The 17,083-nt window shown below is 43.6% G+C and overlaps 1 protein-coding gene across 2 annotated transcripts; it reads left to right on the forward strand.

Moving 5' to 3' along the window:
- The first annotated feature begins 2,153 nt into the window (after positions 1-2,153).
- On the forward strand, positions 2,154-16,466 carry map3k14a (mitogen-activated protein kinase kinase kinase 14a). 2 transcript variants are annotated; one of them, XM_010874571.3, is made up of 16 exons: positions 2,154-2,250; positions 10,497-10,757; positions 10,853-10,931; positions 11,084-11,366; positions 11,699-12,082; positions 12,179-12,313; positions 12,401-12,530; positions 12,646-12,774; positions 13,521-13,628; positions 13,722-13,879; positions 14,002-14,152; positions 14,244-14,615; positions 14,732-14,844; positions 15,021-15,162; positions 15,814-15,914; positions 16,073-16,466. In XM_010874571.3, the coding sequence occupies exons 1-16, from the start codon at positions 2,193-2,195 to the stop codon at positions 16,235-16,237; spliced, it is 2,769 nt and encodes a 922-aa protein (XP_010872873.2). In that variant the 5' UTR covers positions 2,154-2,192; the 3' UTR covers positions 16,238-16,466. The 2 variants fall into 2 exon arrangements, with proteins under 2 accessions (XP_010872873.2, XP_010872874.2); XM_010874572.4 differs by lacking the exon at positions 2,154-2,250 and adding an exon at positions 7,715-8,318.
- The last annotated feature ends 617 nt before the right edge of the window (positions 16,467-17,083 follow it).

Raw genomic sequence — 17,083 nt, forward strand, 5'->3', positions numbered from 1 at the left:
ATCCCCAAGAACAGCCCTGGTAAATTGGCCAAATACCACACAACCTAGGGAGGAAACAGATAACATTTCCTGCCTGGGAATTTAATATACATAGAATTTTTATTTAAAACATTGTTAGATATAGTATTATTTTACTTTAATACCTCACACAGCTTGATCGAGACCAAGAAGTATTAATCATTACATTTTTATTAAAGCTCTGTAGTGAATACAGACATTTCTAACCAATTTGTTTTCCCAGATACAGCGCTGTCTGTAAGTATTTGGACAATGACACAGGTTGTGTTCTTTTGGCTCTGTGCTAATGGGGTGGAAGTACAGACCCCGTGACAGCTTTAATTTCAGTGGTATTTCATCCATGTTGAATAAACCATTTAGAAATAACAGCCCTTCTTCTACATAGTCTCTTCACTAATAAGCATTGCCTGTTCATACCAGTCATTGGTCAGCAATATATCAGCTGACACCTGGGATCGCTCCCATCACAATATCAGATCTCATACTATTCAATTGTCAGGTTACTCAGTCTGAGGTGTGCTAGTGTACTATCATGCAGGTGCGAACCCACCCACCACCCCTGCTTCCACCAGTTTGGTTCTGTGTTTCCTTTTCACAGGGGGATAGGTACTGTGTACCTTTCTCATTGCCTATCGGGATTGCGATGCATGATATTATGGTGTTGATATCGTTATTAGTAGCATCTTTCACGATCATGTGATTCGTTCACGAGCAGTGAGTTACCCCAGAGGAGCAAAACCTAATGCCAAGACTTAATTACGCATTTTTTAATAAATGTTTCAAATAAAATGTAGCTTTTCTGTCTGAAATTATGCAAAATTTGATAATTTTATGAGATAATTTTATGCAAGAGAGCTGTCTGGTCTTGATTTCAGGTAAAACATAAGGACCAAAGGAAGTGTCAGTGCAAGTCAGACTGACCATTACCATCCAGCACAATACATTAGGCGTGACAGAATAACTGGTATATTAAGAAGAAAGCACTGGTTAGCTCAGCAATGACACATCACCCAGTAGACAAAATACCTTTACTGTGTAACAGAGTGATGGCAAAGTGTGAAGATAAAAAAGGAACTGGCATGGAAAAAGGAACCGGCATACCAACTTTCACGTTTAGTAGCATGATGCGTCACGTGATTGCTAAGCTAATAGTCACGAAATCCGTTCTAGGTCAGGGTAGATAGTGCTTATTCGCCGAAAGTACCCAGTGTCACAATTCTGAAATAATATGGCACAACAAAAAACAAGCAAAACATCTCCGAACACTGAAAAATGTTTTGATATTGTGCATCTTGTTTACGTAATTACATATATTGACTATTCACTCAGTTAGAGAACAACAGAAACAAAGAACCTCTGCTTTTCTTATCATATGGGTTTTGAGAAGGTGACCACGAAAGATGAAGCGAGCACACCCTTGTCCCATAATTGCCCAGCATGCATCGTGCTTCCTATTGAAAATCGTTGACACTATGGACATTCTCAAGTTGCCGGTATGTCACGTGTATCACTTTGTACCAGTAACAACCTGACAAACTTAGATAAAATAAGTAAAACAGCAATTCGTGGTCAATTTAGTTATTTTCACGTAGACAAGCTTTCGTTCCGCCTTTACACCACGTTAAACGTTGCCTCGAGTAACTTAGGTTATCATGCCCTCTCGTGGTCGAGCATCGAATACTGCCAACGCAAAGGAAGCAGTAGGCCTAAAATATAAAACCACACAAACCGAGGAAAGGGCTGAGAACATGTGTTTTGACTTAAATCGATAAAATCATAGAATACGTGGAAGTTAGGTATTCTTAGTCCCATATGTTTTGTCTACCATTCTCCCGTGACACCATGCACGTCCGGGTATGTGTGAATGTACTTAGCGAGCAGTTAAGGTGATTCTGATGATAATTACTTATCTCAACATATCAACACAATTCTTCTAGTTGCTTGCCTTAACATATTGAACACACACTTGTTTCACGTGCACTTGGCAGCAACGGAGAATGAAATAGAAACTGACACTGGAATATACACTGAGAAAGATTGGGTTGCCTACATTTCGAAAACTGTTTTTCTACTGAACGGAACTACACTCGGTTAGGCTACTTTCGATTTTCAAATCCACACCCCTCTGATGACGCAATCATTTCCTACGTTGGACATTTTGTGGCGGACTGTAGATGAAAACAGCCGACGCCTTTTATAAGCGTAAAAACAACGGACTTAAACTAGGCAAGGGTAAGTGAATGCCATCGCCGACCTATAGCGACATTAGTATTTAATGCGGGCTCAATATTTATATCTAATTCATTTGGTGGATTTTATTTGAAATGGCGGTGGGAAAAGGGAAGTAGAGTTTATTCGCGAAAAACATCTATGTTATATTTTTATCTGTTAGAACTTTATCATTTATCTGTTATAACTTTATTGGATAGCATAATTACAACTTTTTATAAAATAAATTATAATACATTGAAAAAACGTATTAGTTGTTACATTTAAAATAAGACTAGACATTCTATGCAACTGCAGGAAGTTGGCGTAACAGTGAGCTGTCCTGTTTCCTTCACGTACAGAAGGTGAAATCTTGAATTGAGAAAAAGGCCTATATCCTGTTCACAATGTTCTTGTGACTGTTTTGATGGTCACGTTTTTTTTCTGGATACTTATGTGACTTAACTTAGTGCTGAATCTGACGGGCCAATTGGCTTATCAATCATCACTTTTGTCCTCTAGTAAAACAAATCCAATAGGATTTACATATTTTCCTATATAATTCTATAGGAATTTGTAAACAGAATTCCATAAAAATGGTAATAGAAACCAATAGAATTGTATTAAATGCTATCATAGTATTTTGGATTACAGAAGCTCGTATTTGATTTTCCCAGAATGTATCAAAATCCCATATAGATCAATGCAAACCTGAAATGGATTGTCATGAATCTATAAGATGATTGCTGTATTTAAATATTTTTGCAATATACTTGCACATGTTTCTTTTGAATATCTAATTAGATATCCTCTCACACATATAATTAACTTAAAATAATTTAACTTAATGCGTATAATAATACTTTTTTCATACATGTATACATATCAGTTGTTCAGATACTACAGTCTGGATTGACAAAAGACTATTCATAGTATATTTTATATATTTCACAAAATAATAACTAAAACAAATATTACCCTTAAATTTGACTATTTGATCTTATTCAAGACTCAAGAAATTGAAGACATTCAATACATTTTTTAACTGGTACATTTTGACGGACTGATCTACAAATAATCCAAATTTGTTATTCATAAATAGTTGTTTATAAATGAGTGTTGGTTCGTGGTCAGTTACGTAATCTTTTGGCTGCAATATTCGAGTGCATTATGCTGGATCTCTAGTTTGTTTTTTATGGTATTGATCTTACATGCTTTGCATGGTCCATAGAATGGGTCAAATCGAGAAAAACAGCAAGATGCTTTCTCTTGTTTCCCTGCACTATTTGACCATGTTTATACCTGGACATCTTTGTGATTATAAACTTAATGAGGTGAATCCTTAATTCTGATTGGCTAATAGTATATGTAAGCAATAAGGAACTAGGGGGTGTGGTCTATGGCTTATATATCTCAGCTAACAGTTGTTCTTAGGCACAATGCTTTACGAAGTGCCTGGACACAGTGCTTAGCTGTGGTATATTGGCAACATGTTACAAACCTCCCAGATGCCTTATTGCTATTACAAAATGGTTACCAGCACAATAACAGCAGTAAAAAGTGACAGTAGTATACAGTTTCATATACCATGGCAGTCAAATCACATGTTACGACATTACTTTGTAGCTTTGTAACAACACAAAAATCCCATAGGATGGTTTCAAGACATTATAAAAAATCCTGTAGGATTTTTCTATTTGAATCCAAAAGCATTGTTTTGAAGTTGTCTGTGTACAGTATGTTTTGACGTTGTCTGTGTACAGTACAGTTCCTCTTTCAATTAAGCCATAGACTCTTGCAGGTGTCACCGTTGCACAGCTACTTAATGTACAAATAACTAATGTTAGCAATGATACATGTGTCATGAAAACACAAGATCTCCTCAACACAATCTATCACAAGTACATTTGAATTGTGTGGTATAATCTACTTCCTCTATATCGGTCTGGTCATAAAATATCACAAGTTTTAGAATTCGTATTGAATGTAAATACTGCCTTTCTAGCAAATTGGCTATCAGAGAATACAATAATAATTTTTAGAACACCACTTCATTTTGAAACACTAATGTTAATCATGCCCATATGGTGTTCTGTGGCTGGCTATACGAAATACAAGCAAATGCAGGAAAGTGCTCTTTCTCGTTTCTCTTGCCTGGTACCAGCACCCTATACACACATAGTAAGTAACTACAACAACAGACGGGATGGGTAAATGACACATTCGCATTTATGCGAATTGACCGTTTCATTTTGAGTAGGAACTTCATGCTTTTTTACTGTTTGCCTAGTGGATTACATGGTCTACTGGCATCCTTCCTGAAAGTGAACAAAAGTGAAATAAAAAAAAAGAAACAACAAAAACATTCAGTCATATTTTGAGCTTGAACATAAGAGGGAGACATACTTATAATAATGTCTCATAATGTTTCAGCAAAACTTCAAAATGAATGGTACCCCTATGGGATATTTTAAATAAAACTAAATAACCTGGTGTTTGTTATGACATTCTATACCTTTTTGTTTGTCTCAGTCTCAAAGAATTGCATTAATGCATTTCACTCGTTCCTGTTTCCCAGGGGTATAAATATGAGGTTGCGCCCATATAAAATCCATTTGTTATCCATCACCATGGGTAAAACCAAAGAGCTGTCAGCTGAAAATAATTCAGCTATTATTATATTGTCGGTGAGTTGTTTTTCGAAATTGTTTTAAATGAAAATATTTCGACGTTAGTTAATTTAAAAAGTGTAAACTCAGATTTGTACTTGTTTTGAGATGTTGTGACTAAGGGCTTGTTTATGTTACGCTACATTTTCCAAGACATATCTTAGGAAGATTCAAGATTATTGTTTTTGTTTTGTAAACTTGCAGATATTGATAGCTCGAGAGGCCACCTTCCGAGGTAGCGTGTACGACATTTTTGATAGAGCCCCTCCCCCCCAGAGTTTTGCAGATCTGTATGATCTGTTTCTGCGCAATGCGCATGCATATTGCTTGATTTTCCCACGATTGACTACCACAATCCTGTGTGCTATGTCTCACAAATGTCAGTGTAAATGTAAGTGCTATGGAAATGATTATGCAAGCAAAGATAAGACTATCTCTCTTGTAATGTAAACAAACCCCAAGGCGCAGTTTTTACATATTATAAAATATTGGTGCTTTACCTGTCATTCGTTAAGACACAGGGTAAGTGTAATTTCTATAATAGAAATACAATTTATCCCTTCAGATCCCTGCAATTTAACTGGTACGCTATTGCCATTTAACTTCAATAAAACATTAAATTGCTACTGGTAAGATGGCCACCGGTTTGCCCTTTTGTCAAATGTGTATGTATATCATATTATCCATCTTTATATGATTCAATATGTTTCCTGTGGAACATTTCATGTTTATTGTAGAAAATTTCACAGTAGAAAATGACATTTTATTCACAGTTTAAAATGTTTTTCTAAACAAATTATACACCCAAGGACCAGACGTGAACCTGATGAAATGATAAAGAGAGGCCTGTATCTATCTTGGTGTTTTGATATCCCCAACATTAACAGGTGTGCGTGTCTTTCTGGTGTGAGAAGGATGTGCTGCTATGCACACTGGCAGCAGGCAACTATCTGGGGTGCCTTCGCCCCCTCTGATTCCCTGGCTCACCCACTCAGTGAGACATTCATTTTGGATTCCCATGAGTTGCTTATAGACACTGGATGAATGCCTCAAACGTCAGTGCTTTGTAAGGGACTGCGGGCCCCAGAAGTACTGGCAGGTGTCCAGGGATGGCGTGGGTGTACTGGTGTTAATTTAGCCAGGTCCAGCAGGAGATGGAGCCCTAGGCTGCCCTTACTCAAGCCTCTGGTATTCTGCTAATCTGAGTGGGTGTGTAATGAGTCAGTGGTCATTGTGTGGGTGTCTTTTTGTAGCTGTCCTAAATCTTTCAGAAGTTCCATCTGCAGCGCTTCCTTTCTACTTGTTCCTTATTTTACTGAGGCATACATTCACTCCCACAGAATGGGCATACATTCACTCCCACAGAATGGGCATACATTCACTCCCACAGAATGGCCATACATTCACTCCCACAGAATGGCCATACATTCACTCCCACGGAATGGGCATACATTCACTCCCACAGAATGTGCATACATTCACTCCCGCAGAATGTGCATACATTCACTCCCGCAGAATGTGCATACATTCACTCCCGCAGAATGGGCATACATTCACTCCCGCAGAATGGGCATACATTCACTCCCGCAGAATGGGCATACATTCACTCCCGCAGAATGGGCATACATTCACTCCCGCAGAATGGGCATACATTCACTCCCGCAGAATGGGCATACATTCACTCCCGCAGAATGGGCATACATTCACTCCCGCAGAATGGGCATACATTCACTCCCCTTCCCATTAGTCCGACTCAAATTTCATTTCTTTCTGCTCCCACTCCTCCAGCTGTTCCCCACCTCCCTCCTCACTGAGCACCCGGCTCATGTGTTTCTGATAGGGAGTCGAGCAACACTGTTGCAAACCAAATAATAAACTGGGAGGTGCAAGGCTTGAGTGATGATTGGCTGAAAGCAGTGATATATCAGGCAGAATACCACGGCTATTACTGAAAATAAATTACTGTGGTAACCAGTTCATAATAGCAATAATGCACCTCAGGGTTGTGGTATATTGGTCGTATACAACAACTTCTCTGGCCATATAGCCAAAGTGTATAACACAAGTGTTACATGTTTATTATAAGACAACATACATAAAGAAAAATACAACATGTGCCACAGTTTAGCAAATTCCTAGATTAACCATGGGAGGATTCACCATTTGTATGTTGCATTGACTGGTCCTTATGGTCTGAGTGGTTTTCTTGGGTGTGGAGTGCGGGGCTACAATCTGTCATTGGTTCGTTCATAGTTTAAAATCCTTTCACTTGTTTTCTTTGACCCATCAAAGGTCTGTTGGCTAACCCCAGGATATGAAACGATTCAGTTCAGAATCGGATCAAGCTGTCACAAGTAGAATGATTTGTATTTACATTCAACATTTTAATACCAACCAAACAAGGAGGGTAATAGAGTATGGGCACCTTGAATTCAGAGTACATTTACTGCTGTTCTCTGACTTTCCCAATGTGTTTCTTTAGTTTCTATGCACATTACCGGTTTGGTTCCGAGTAATTTGTTGTTCCTCCTTAAACAAAAAAATGAGGAAACCTGAAAAGGAAGTGAGATTATCCAAAACCATACAAATTCTCACAAGCTGTCACTGAGAGTCAGTACAAATTGCTTTTAATCATAAAGAAGGAAAAACAGAACATGTTTCAAGACAACCAAGAAACACAGAGGATATGTTTCAGAGTGAGCAGCAGAATAAGTGATTCCTAGGAGGTCACAACGTTGGCTATATGCTAATCAGAGTCATGATGTTTTGTGGACTTGACAGGTGTGACCACACTGGCCTGATAAGATCAAGTGCCTTAATAATGAATTATCATTTGCTTGGTACCCACGTGGGCTCTATGAATCCGACTTCAATGGAGATGCATCTGTTTGTGGCCGAAGAGTTCGACACAGCCTACTAAACAACTTTAACATGCGTTTCAAATTGTTTACCTTGATGTTCTGGATCTTAAATCAGCATGTAAAGAGGTAGCTTGGTTACATTTGGGCTGTTGGGGGTCATTAAGGCAGTGCAAAAGGTAGACTGGCTGAAAGAGAGAGAGAGAGAGAAAGACAGAGAGAGACAGCCCTGCTGCTGCAGGGAACAGAGGGAGGGGGGGAATGAGAGGAAGTTAGATGCATTTCCAGTAAGTCACCATCAACCAATCACAGCTCCTCACCCAGATTGGCAGAGGGCCAGCAGGATCAAGCGACACCAAGCAACCGAGGTACACAGGAGATTATAGAGAAGTAGAGCGGGAAGAGGCCAACATTACAGACCGACTGAGGAAGAATTGACAAGAATCGGTTGATTATTTACCCCAGTGGTGAAGAGCAGCGTAGGTTTTTACATCAGTTGAGTTTAGGGAAGAAAGGAATAAACAGGGAAGACGGCAAACCTGGCTGCACTTCAGACCTGCCTCTGGTAGGTCTATATTTGAAACTTTCATGTCTGTGTTTTCTGTCCAGTTCTTTGTCAGGAACATGTTGTTTCCACACTACTTAACTTCAGTTGGGGTGTGGCGTTGTGCTGCCGTGTTCTGGAGCAGGGGTGAGTGTTTGGAATGCTTGCTTTAGCAGGAAGTAACGATCTTGAATGAGAAACCTGGCATGGCAGCTCAGTCTGGATTAACTAAAGTGTGTGTTTAATAGAGAGGACATAGAAAGACAAAGAGACAAAAAAGTGTGTGGTGGAGGTTGAAGAGAGACCGACAGGAAAGTGTATGTGTTGTGGAGGGGACAGAGAGACAGAAAAATCAAAATAGTGAAAGGTGTGTGTGAGAGTATTATTGTTTTTGACTCGTTTCATAAAATTTGACATTACCTTAGGGTATGGACAGGGTCACATGACCTGAGGGTGTCATAGCCTGTCCTTAGTGAGCAGCAGCTGCCCTACAGACCTATGCATTCTCCTGTGTGTCTTCATGTCTGCATGGTCCTTGTCTGTCATGAAGTGTACAGGGCTGTCTAATGAAGAGCCATTTTCTGTGTGTTCAGAGGGGGAGGGAGAACTCTGAAGTCCTGTCAAGTGTACTGCTGCTGAAGCACTGATGCAACAAGCAGCAACTCCACAGAGCTCTCAAGCTCTCGGCTTACATTGAAAGCCGGCCCCTGTCTAACCCCACCCCCTCTCCCTACTACTCAAATTTCATGGTATCACATTTTTGACTTTGGCCTTCGCTCAAGAGTTTATGGTCTGGACATGCATCCTCTGAAGCATATACCGCCATGCCAATCTGCTTCTTGTCACACTGCTCGCTCAATCAAGGTGTCAGCCTGTGCCCTGAACCAATGCACTTGTGGACAATGCTATCCTGGCAAACGGCCAGAATGCGACTTTCAGGTGCTCCATCCGCCACGAGGAGTTGCTAGAGCGTGAAGTGGCAAGGCTTAACCCACCTGACCATCCCACCCCTCAACCCAGACAATGCTGAACTGATTTGCACTAGCCTGCGGGCCTCCTGGTTTGCCGTGTCACAACTGCGTTGGAACGCCGTGCTTTAAACTGCCTCATCACTCTCCATTAAATCCAGAGGCAAATAGCATAGTAGTCAGAATACAGGGCCAGTAAACAAAACATTGTTGGTTCAAATTCCCAATCCAATAGGATGAAAGATCTCTTATGCAAGACACTCTGGATAAGAGTGTCTGTGCTAAATGTCTATCAGCAACAAACATGCTCAGATCAGAGAAGTCAGGGATTTCATGAAAGGAAAGCAGTGCTCAGTGCCTAGAAATATACAGCAGGTGTACAGTGCCGGCCCATGATGCCAATATACACACGGAAATCATGCAAGGTTTGGCTGTAATCTATCCCACTGTACCTTAATGGCTGTTTTTGTTTACAATTAATTTCACATAGACATTCTCAGAGATCTTGGCTGTTGCATTGTTTTGTACTGCACAGGCTATTCTCTGCCTCACTCACACACACACACACACACACACACTGGCCCTGCATTATTCTAAGGAATCGAGTCATTTCCTCCGAACATACCATGAATTAGTTAGTATAACACAACAGTACTTCCTAGTGTTAACTTAACAGTTGTAACTGTCAAAACAACGCTGTGATCGAGTTTCCTGTCCCATTCACTCACCGCAAAGGTTTCAGCACAGAAGAAGTGATCAAGTTTCTGTGTGTCAAACATACTGCTCCATGTTGAAAAAGTGATGTTTCACTTCAACTTTGGAATCAGGCACAACACAAGGCAGAGATGAACAATGACCTGATTGATTTGGTTTTAGCCACAAACAAAGCAGGCGATTGTTAAAATCTTAGCAGGTGCAAAGTTCAGTTGACATGAGAGAGGATCTTTGCTGAAGTTAATAAACTATACTGTTGGTTTTGATTACCAACTCGCTGTCTCTGTAACCACAAGTTATCTTCTAATCCTTGCTAATGGACAGGTGTGAGGATTGCTTAGATCTGCAAGTTGGTTGTTGTACAGATGTGCTTCAAACAGAGTGCTGTTGTCTGAGCTATACGAAACTTGACTGTTTTAGACAACTGATAGCTGAGTTATCGAACAGGATATTCCCATAGATCATTCCTCATATGTACTGGCTGTCCAGTGACATCATCTTCTGTTTTCTTCATTAGCCGGTGAGATGGCGGTGAGGCATAGGATCTTAAACTCGACCAGACCGTTCTCAGGGCCAGAACAGAAGGGGTCTTTCCAAAGGTGCCCCAGCCCCGACGAGAGGACGGTTGATAAGGAGGGGATGAAGAGCAACGTGGATATGATGGCGTGTTTTAAACCCGGGCTGTTCAATGCCCTAACCAAGGGAACGGCGGAACAAGTGGGTGAAGCGGGTCCACAGGACTACCAGAAGAATGCGTTCCTCATAGCCCAGGCAGAATGTGAGTACAACCTTGCTAGTTTTAATGGCAAATACAAGCAGAGGGAGGCAGAAGCTCATCCAGCTAACACACCTGTCCGGTCTGTTATTCTCCAGGTGAAACCTCAGACTCCCAGGAGTTCAGCCCTTCCTGCTCCGAACGCCCCTATGTCGCATCCCCCAACTTAATGAACAGGTTTAACTTCACTTATCCCTTCGTGACATACATCACTACCACTCTCCCCTCTGGAGCTCTGTCAGTCTTTTTTTCCCCACCAGCCATTCATCGAGTACATTAATGGTGTCTTTGCAGTGTTGTGTCGTGACAATAGTGCTGTATTCACACAGACATGGTTGCCGCGGCTACCCCAGTGCTTCCTCGGACCAGAACAACGTGGCCTCGTCCACTGCTGCCTCCGACCAGGACAAAGCAGGCTCCCGCACAATCCGGCAGCCCAGGAGGAAGCCCAGGAAGAAACAGAATCGGAAAGAGAAGAAGAAAGATGCACAGAGGGAAAGTCAGAAGCCAAAGCAGAGATGTCAGAAGCCAAAGCAGAGATGTAGAGTGCCTTCTGGTGTTCCTGAGCAGGAGAGTCAGAGTTGCAGTTCGTCTCTACTCATCCTGAGCCATGTAAGACCCACCTCCAGTTTAAGACCCACCTCCCGTTGAACTGTAGTTCATTTTGACTCATTCTGACATGCCTGTGGCCCTAACGTCGAAGCGTTGCTGTTGCATGTAGCGGCGGAGCTTCTAACCGCTGTCAGCGCAGCACAAACGTTAGCGTTCCAGCAGGGACAAGGAATGGATTCAGAATACACTATCCTCGAAGGCTCAAGTAGACAGTGACAGTGATCGGTGTCAGCATCATCGCCTAGTGGTGAAAGCTGCTCCTTGGCTGACAGTCAAATTGAATCCCTCTTAAATCTCCCTGTTCATTTGTCTTTTTTCCCCTTTGGCCGTAGGAGGACTCTCTAGGGAGCCCGAGCTGCAACACGTCCTACAGCATCCAGATATTGGACACACAGGACAAACGATGCTCCTTTTACCCTCTCCAGGACTCCAACAGGGGCCCCAGTCTTCCCCCCCGAGGCTGGGGCCCCCAGGTGTTCAGCCCCCCCTCCAACCACCCCGCCTATGGGCAGGAGAGTGACTCGGACTCCCCTGTCAGTAGTGTAGGAGACTTTACTCTGGCCCTGGCGGGGCTCCGGGGCAGTGTCAGCCAGGGGGACCGATGCTACGCAGGTCCCTTCTGCAAAGATGTAGAGAGGGATGTGAGGGAGCAGGAGGAGAAGGAGGAGGGAGAAATCTCAGTGGCAGACATCAACGAGGGCCTGATCTTTAATGAGGTAAGGCTCTGGGCGGCAAGAGGTGTTTTACAAGGGTGCTGGTTTGTTTTTGTCCCGATTCACTCACCCACTGTTCCCATTTTCATTTCCTCTCAGAACTTAGAGCCTGTGAATTATGAGTACAGGGAGGGAAAGGACTACAGCCTCTGCCACCCTATCAAGTCTGGGTCATACGGGGAAGTCTACAGTGTGAGAGACAACAGAACGCACTTCAGATTTGCTGCCAAAAAGGTACAAGACCACCAACGAGGGTTAGAAGGTCACCGACGACCGGCTTCAACTGTCGCTGTGGATAACTGAACGTCTTTCTCCTCCCAGATTCCCCTGGAGGGTTTCAGCAGTGAGGAGGTGGGCACGTGGAGTGCCCTGAAGTCTCCTCGCGTGGTGGAACTCTTCGGAGTGGTCAGAGAGGGACCTTACGCCATCCTCTTCATGGACCTAAAAGCTGGTGAGCTACACAAAATGGTTCCTTGTTCTCGGGCAGTGTCCCAAGCACCTCTTTTATGGGGGTCGTGTAAGCTGTTGTCCCCCCACACACCTCACCCTCTTGTCAACAACTCTAGGCTCTGTGGGCCAGCTTATTAAAGACAGTGGACGGCTGGCTGAGGACCTGGCCCTGCACTACCACCAGCAGGTGCTAGGGGCGCTGGAGCATCTGCTGAGGAGACGAGTGCTGCATCTGGACATAAAGGGTACGCCAGGACATGTGACTCATACACAAACACACACACACAGACACACACACACACACTGACTCTGGGGATGACCTTGGGCCTTTTCAAACTACATTTGATTGTAGATTAGGGGAACCATTAGCTAATGTTAATGAAAAGAGCAAGAGAAAAAGCGAATCATCCAAATCATTAGTCTTTTTCCTCTGGAAGGGTCAGCCTTTCTAAGTGCTTTTGCAGTTGTTTTGTGGAACACTGGAGTCACAGATCATGTCTTGATCTCAAGCACCTGTGTTGTAAAACCAGAGAACCACAGGCCCAGAACACGCCAAGCCGGGAATTTCCCACAGTGTGACTCACCGCTGCTCTATAGCTTGGGCGCATGCGTTCACCAGCTGGAGGGAGTGAGAGAAAGAGCAAAGTACTTGTGTTGTAACTGCTTGGCTCTGTGCTCAGACGCCCCCTGGTGTCAGATATGCCACACCACAGGCAGAGATAGACCGTCAGACTGACAGGGGAGGTATTCCCAGTGATATGCTGTCTGTCAATTGTGCAATGGATATTCATTCCAACCTTTTTTCCCCGCTTGCTACCTAGTCAACGCTCCTCCAGTTCAATGTGTCTAACTCATCTGAGGCTAATGAAACAAAATGAACAAAATCAAGTTTACAGTCACACACTGTCTGTAGTCAATCTTATAGTCACATACTGTCTGTAGTCAATCTTACAGTCACATATTAACATGCCTCACTGTCTGTGTGCCACAGCGGACAATGTGTTGCTGTCAGAGGATGGGAGGGACACCTTTCTGTGTGACTTTGGACACTCGGAGAGAATGGACACCCGTGGACAGAGCCTCAGGGCATCCTGGGGAGGTAGCCAAACATCCACTCACCTACTCTGCGGGAACTTGATACGGAAAGATCCTGACCGTCGTGTCTAAACATGTTGTCTGTGTGTGGGCGCAGAACTGAAGGGGACGGAGACTCACATGGCTCCGGAGATGGTGAAAGGGGAAGCCCGTGGAGCCAAAGCAGACGTGTGGAGCAGCTGCTGCATGTTACTGCACATGCTCAATGGCTGCCAGCCCTGGACACGATACTATTCCCGCCCACTTTACCTCAAGGTAACACCACAACGCTCTCTATAGAACCTATCTAACTGTCAAGGCCCCCGGGCACTATTAGGGGGGGCACCGATTAGAGTCTTTACGCTGTGAAGTGATCATTCGTGTCATCGCGGTTACAGATAGCCAATGAGCCACCGCCTCTAAGGGAGATCCCGCCCGACTGCAGTCCCTTCACAGCCAATGTCATTAAGGCAGGACTACAGAAGGAGCCGAACGAGAGGGCCTCTGCCTCCGAGCTCAGGGGAAAAGTAGCCAGAGCCCTGAAAGAAGGTGAGGCAACAGCACAGTCTCTGTTTTAGGTCCTTTATTCTCAAATGTTATAACTGTATTATGAATAACTGCATGCCTACTGTGTCTGCAGTGGGAGGACTCAGCAGCCCCGTCAGAGGGTGCTATAAGGAGCCCCTTCAGTTAGACAGCAGCCCCAGTCCAACTGGCCAGCCCCAATCGCCCTCCAGCACACGTACCTGCTCTGAGGAGCACTGTGAGCTATGGCTGAAACATCTCAGTCATGGGAGGAAGAGGAAAGAGCTGGAGGAGGAGGAGGAAGAGAGTCATGAACTGGAAGTTGGGCAGGATGAGGAAGAAGTTGAGGGTGAGGCATACGAGGAGAAAACCTCACCTCCAGGCTCTTCTCTCTGTCTGCTGGCACAACTCCGTGATTGTCAAAACCCCAAGATGGCTAACGCCACCTCCACCATGTCTGAGCTTGAACTGCGCAAACTGGAAAGAGGTGTGGGTCCTTCAGATTGAGTGTGTTTGTTATCTGTCGGTAATCAAGGTATCTTAGTCACAGATTTGACTACTCCTTCATTCTTCCTGATCCTCTTGTCCCGTGTTTGTCTGCAGATTTCTACCTGACCAGTCTGTCTCAGCTGCACACACCTGAAACACAGGAGCAACTGCTGTCTTGTCTGAGCAGCAGTGACTGCTACTCCAACAGGGACTTATGGGACAGAAAGGTAACCCACCACACAGTACTTGTCTGATGAATGCAGTTATGCCCTCTTCTCTTTAAGATAACATGAAGAGATGTACGATGGGGCATGTGACATGTTTCAGTGGAATGTTATTTGGGTAATCTGATCATTCCCAGTTCTTCCTCTGTTTTCACTGTCTTCCGCCTGCCTGACTATAGGATTCTGGACGTTGGTCCATCAACCCAGGTGATGACCTCAGCTCCGGAGTGTTTTCCTGCAACAGCCAACCAGAAGGACAGATCCTTAGTATGGACTGGCTGGGCCAACACACACACCTGTCTCAACCTCAGTGCTTTCAGGGTGAGTTACATGGCGTAATATCTGACCAATAACATCATCTTGTTTGGAGAGAGAATCCTACCCTCAGCCAGGGTTTGAAAATGGGTCATGGAAGGGTATTCCTGCATGACAATGACCCAAAACACACGGCCAAGGCAACAAAGGAGTGGCTCAAGAAGAAGCACATTAAGGTCCTGGAGTGGCCTAGCCAGTCTCCAGACCTTAATCCCATAGAAAATCTGTGGAGGGAGCTGAAGGTTCGAGTTGCCAAACGTCAGCCTCGAAACCTTAATGACTTGGAGAAGATCTGTAAAGAGGAGTGGGACAAAATCCCGCCTGAGATGGGTACAAACTTGGTGGCCAACTACAAGAAACATCTGACCTCTGTGATTGCCAACAAGGGTTTTGCCACCAAATACTAAGTCATGTTTTGCAGAGGGGTCGAATACTTATTTCACTCATTAAAATGCAAATCAATCCATAAACTTTTTGTCATGCGTTTTTCTGGATTTTTTTGTTGTTCTGTAAACTTACCATTAAAATTATAGAGTGATCATTTCTTGTCAGTGGGCAAATGTACAAAATCAGCAGGGGATCAAATACTCATTCATGCTGAAAATGCTTGTGTAGTGTTTTCACGTTGTCTGCTCTTCTGCTCTGTGATTGGTTCAGGGGTGGATGTCAGCATCACTGGCGTTAACGGGCAGAGCATCCAGATCCGAGAGAAACGCAGGGTGAAGGTGGGCCATATTGCCACAGGGATCAGTGACCAGGTGAGTAAGGGCTCATACCGCCACTTAGCCACTCTGCATCAACCCTGTTGTTACTTGCTCTTTGGGGTTTCAGGCTCTGTGTTTTGTAAAATCACATTGTGAAAACTGCTGATGTGAAAGGGGCTTTATAGAACTGTTGGTGTGACTCTCTTCCTTAGATCTCAGAGAGAGCATTCACTATGGAGACTCAGGAGGGAGACCCAGTTGCCCATGATGAGGAGGTGCAGGAATCTGGCCTCCTGCTCCGCTGTGTCCTTGCTCCTGACTACAGTGAAGCGTGGAGATGGAGGGTCAAAGAAGGCGTGCTGGAGACCCGCAACTAAGCCGTCAACGCCCCTCTCTCCTCATTTACTAATTATGCATAAGGACACTTATGTGTGTAAACCATGCTTGAGATCAGTTCCACACACTGAGATTCATCGATATGAACGTTTGAGAATGTTCGTAAATAGACAGACAGCCATGACCTTGTTGTCACACAGTGCCAAGTGGTGGAATAAGGGAATGGGTAGGAAATGTTTGCTGTAATAATTAAAGAATCGCTTTATTTCATTGTGCGTCGGCTGTGAATTCATGCAACATTTCTTAGATTGTGATCATGGGAAATCAAATGGGAGATTTTGCTCAGACTGCATCCTTAAGGAGATCATGTTTTCACATGCAGATGGGCCCTTTTTTCCAACACACATGACAGTATTTTTAAACCTATTTTAGAAAGGCAAAGGTGCCATTCCCATGCTGTCCACTCAGGTTTTTGGCAAAGGGCACTTTCTTTCGAAAAGACCTTGCCAATCAGACTAGCATCTTACAATCCTTGACAATCCAGCTCAGTGATTTCCGCTGTTTTGTGTGGAATCATCAGCAAAAAGTGAGTACACCCCTCACATTTTTGCAAATATTTGATTATATATTTTCATGTGACAACACTGAAGAAATGACACTTCGCTACAATGTAAAGTAGTGAGTATACAGCTTGTAAAGCAGTGTAAACCCCTAAGTGAAAATGTCCAAATTGGGACCAATTAGCCATTTTCCCTCCTCGGTGTCATGTGACTCTCAGGTGTGTTAAATTTGGTGTTATCGCTCTCACCCTCCCTCATACTGGTCACTGGAAGTTCAACATGGCACCTCATGGCAAAGAACTCTCTGAGGATCTGAAAAAAAGAATT

The sequence above is a fragment of the Esox lucius genome, chromosome 11 (assembly GCF_011004845.1).
Source record: "Esox lucius isolate fEsoLuc1 chromosome 11, fEsoLuc1.pri, whole genome shotgun sequence".
Classification (NCBI taxonomy): domain Eukaryota; kingdom Metazoa; phylum Chordata; class Actinopteri; order Esociformes; family Esocidae; genus Esox; species Esox lucius.

What these genes read in the sequence shown, in the direction of transcription:
- map3k14a (XM_010874571.3), top strand. Translation starts at nt 2,193, where the DNA reads ATGAAAACAGCCGACGCCTTTTATAAGCGTAAAAACAACGGACTTAAA. An exon ending in AGCCAGAGCCCTGAAAGAAG is followed by an intron (nt 14,153 to 14,243) that starts GTGAGGCAACAG and finishes CTGTGTCTGCAG; the next exon opens with TGGGAGGACTCAGCAGCCCC. An exon ending in CCACAGGGATCAGTGACCAG is followed by an intron (nt 15,915 to 16,072) that starts GTGAGTAAGGGC and finishes TCTCTTCCTTAG; the next exon opens with ATCTCAGAGAGAGCATTCAC.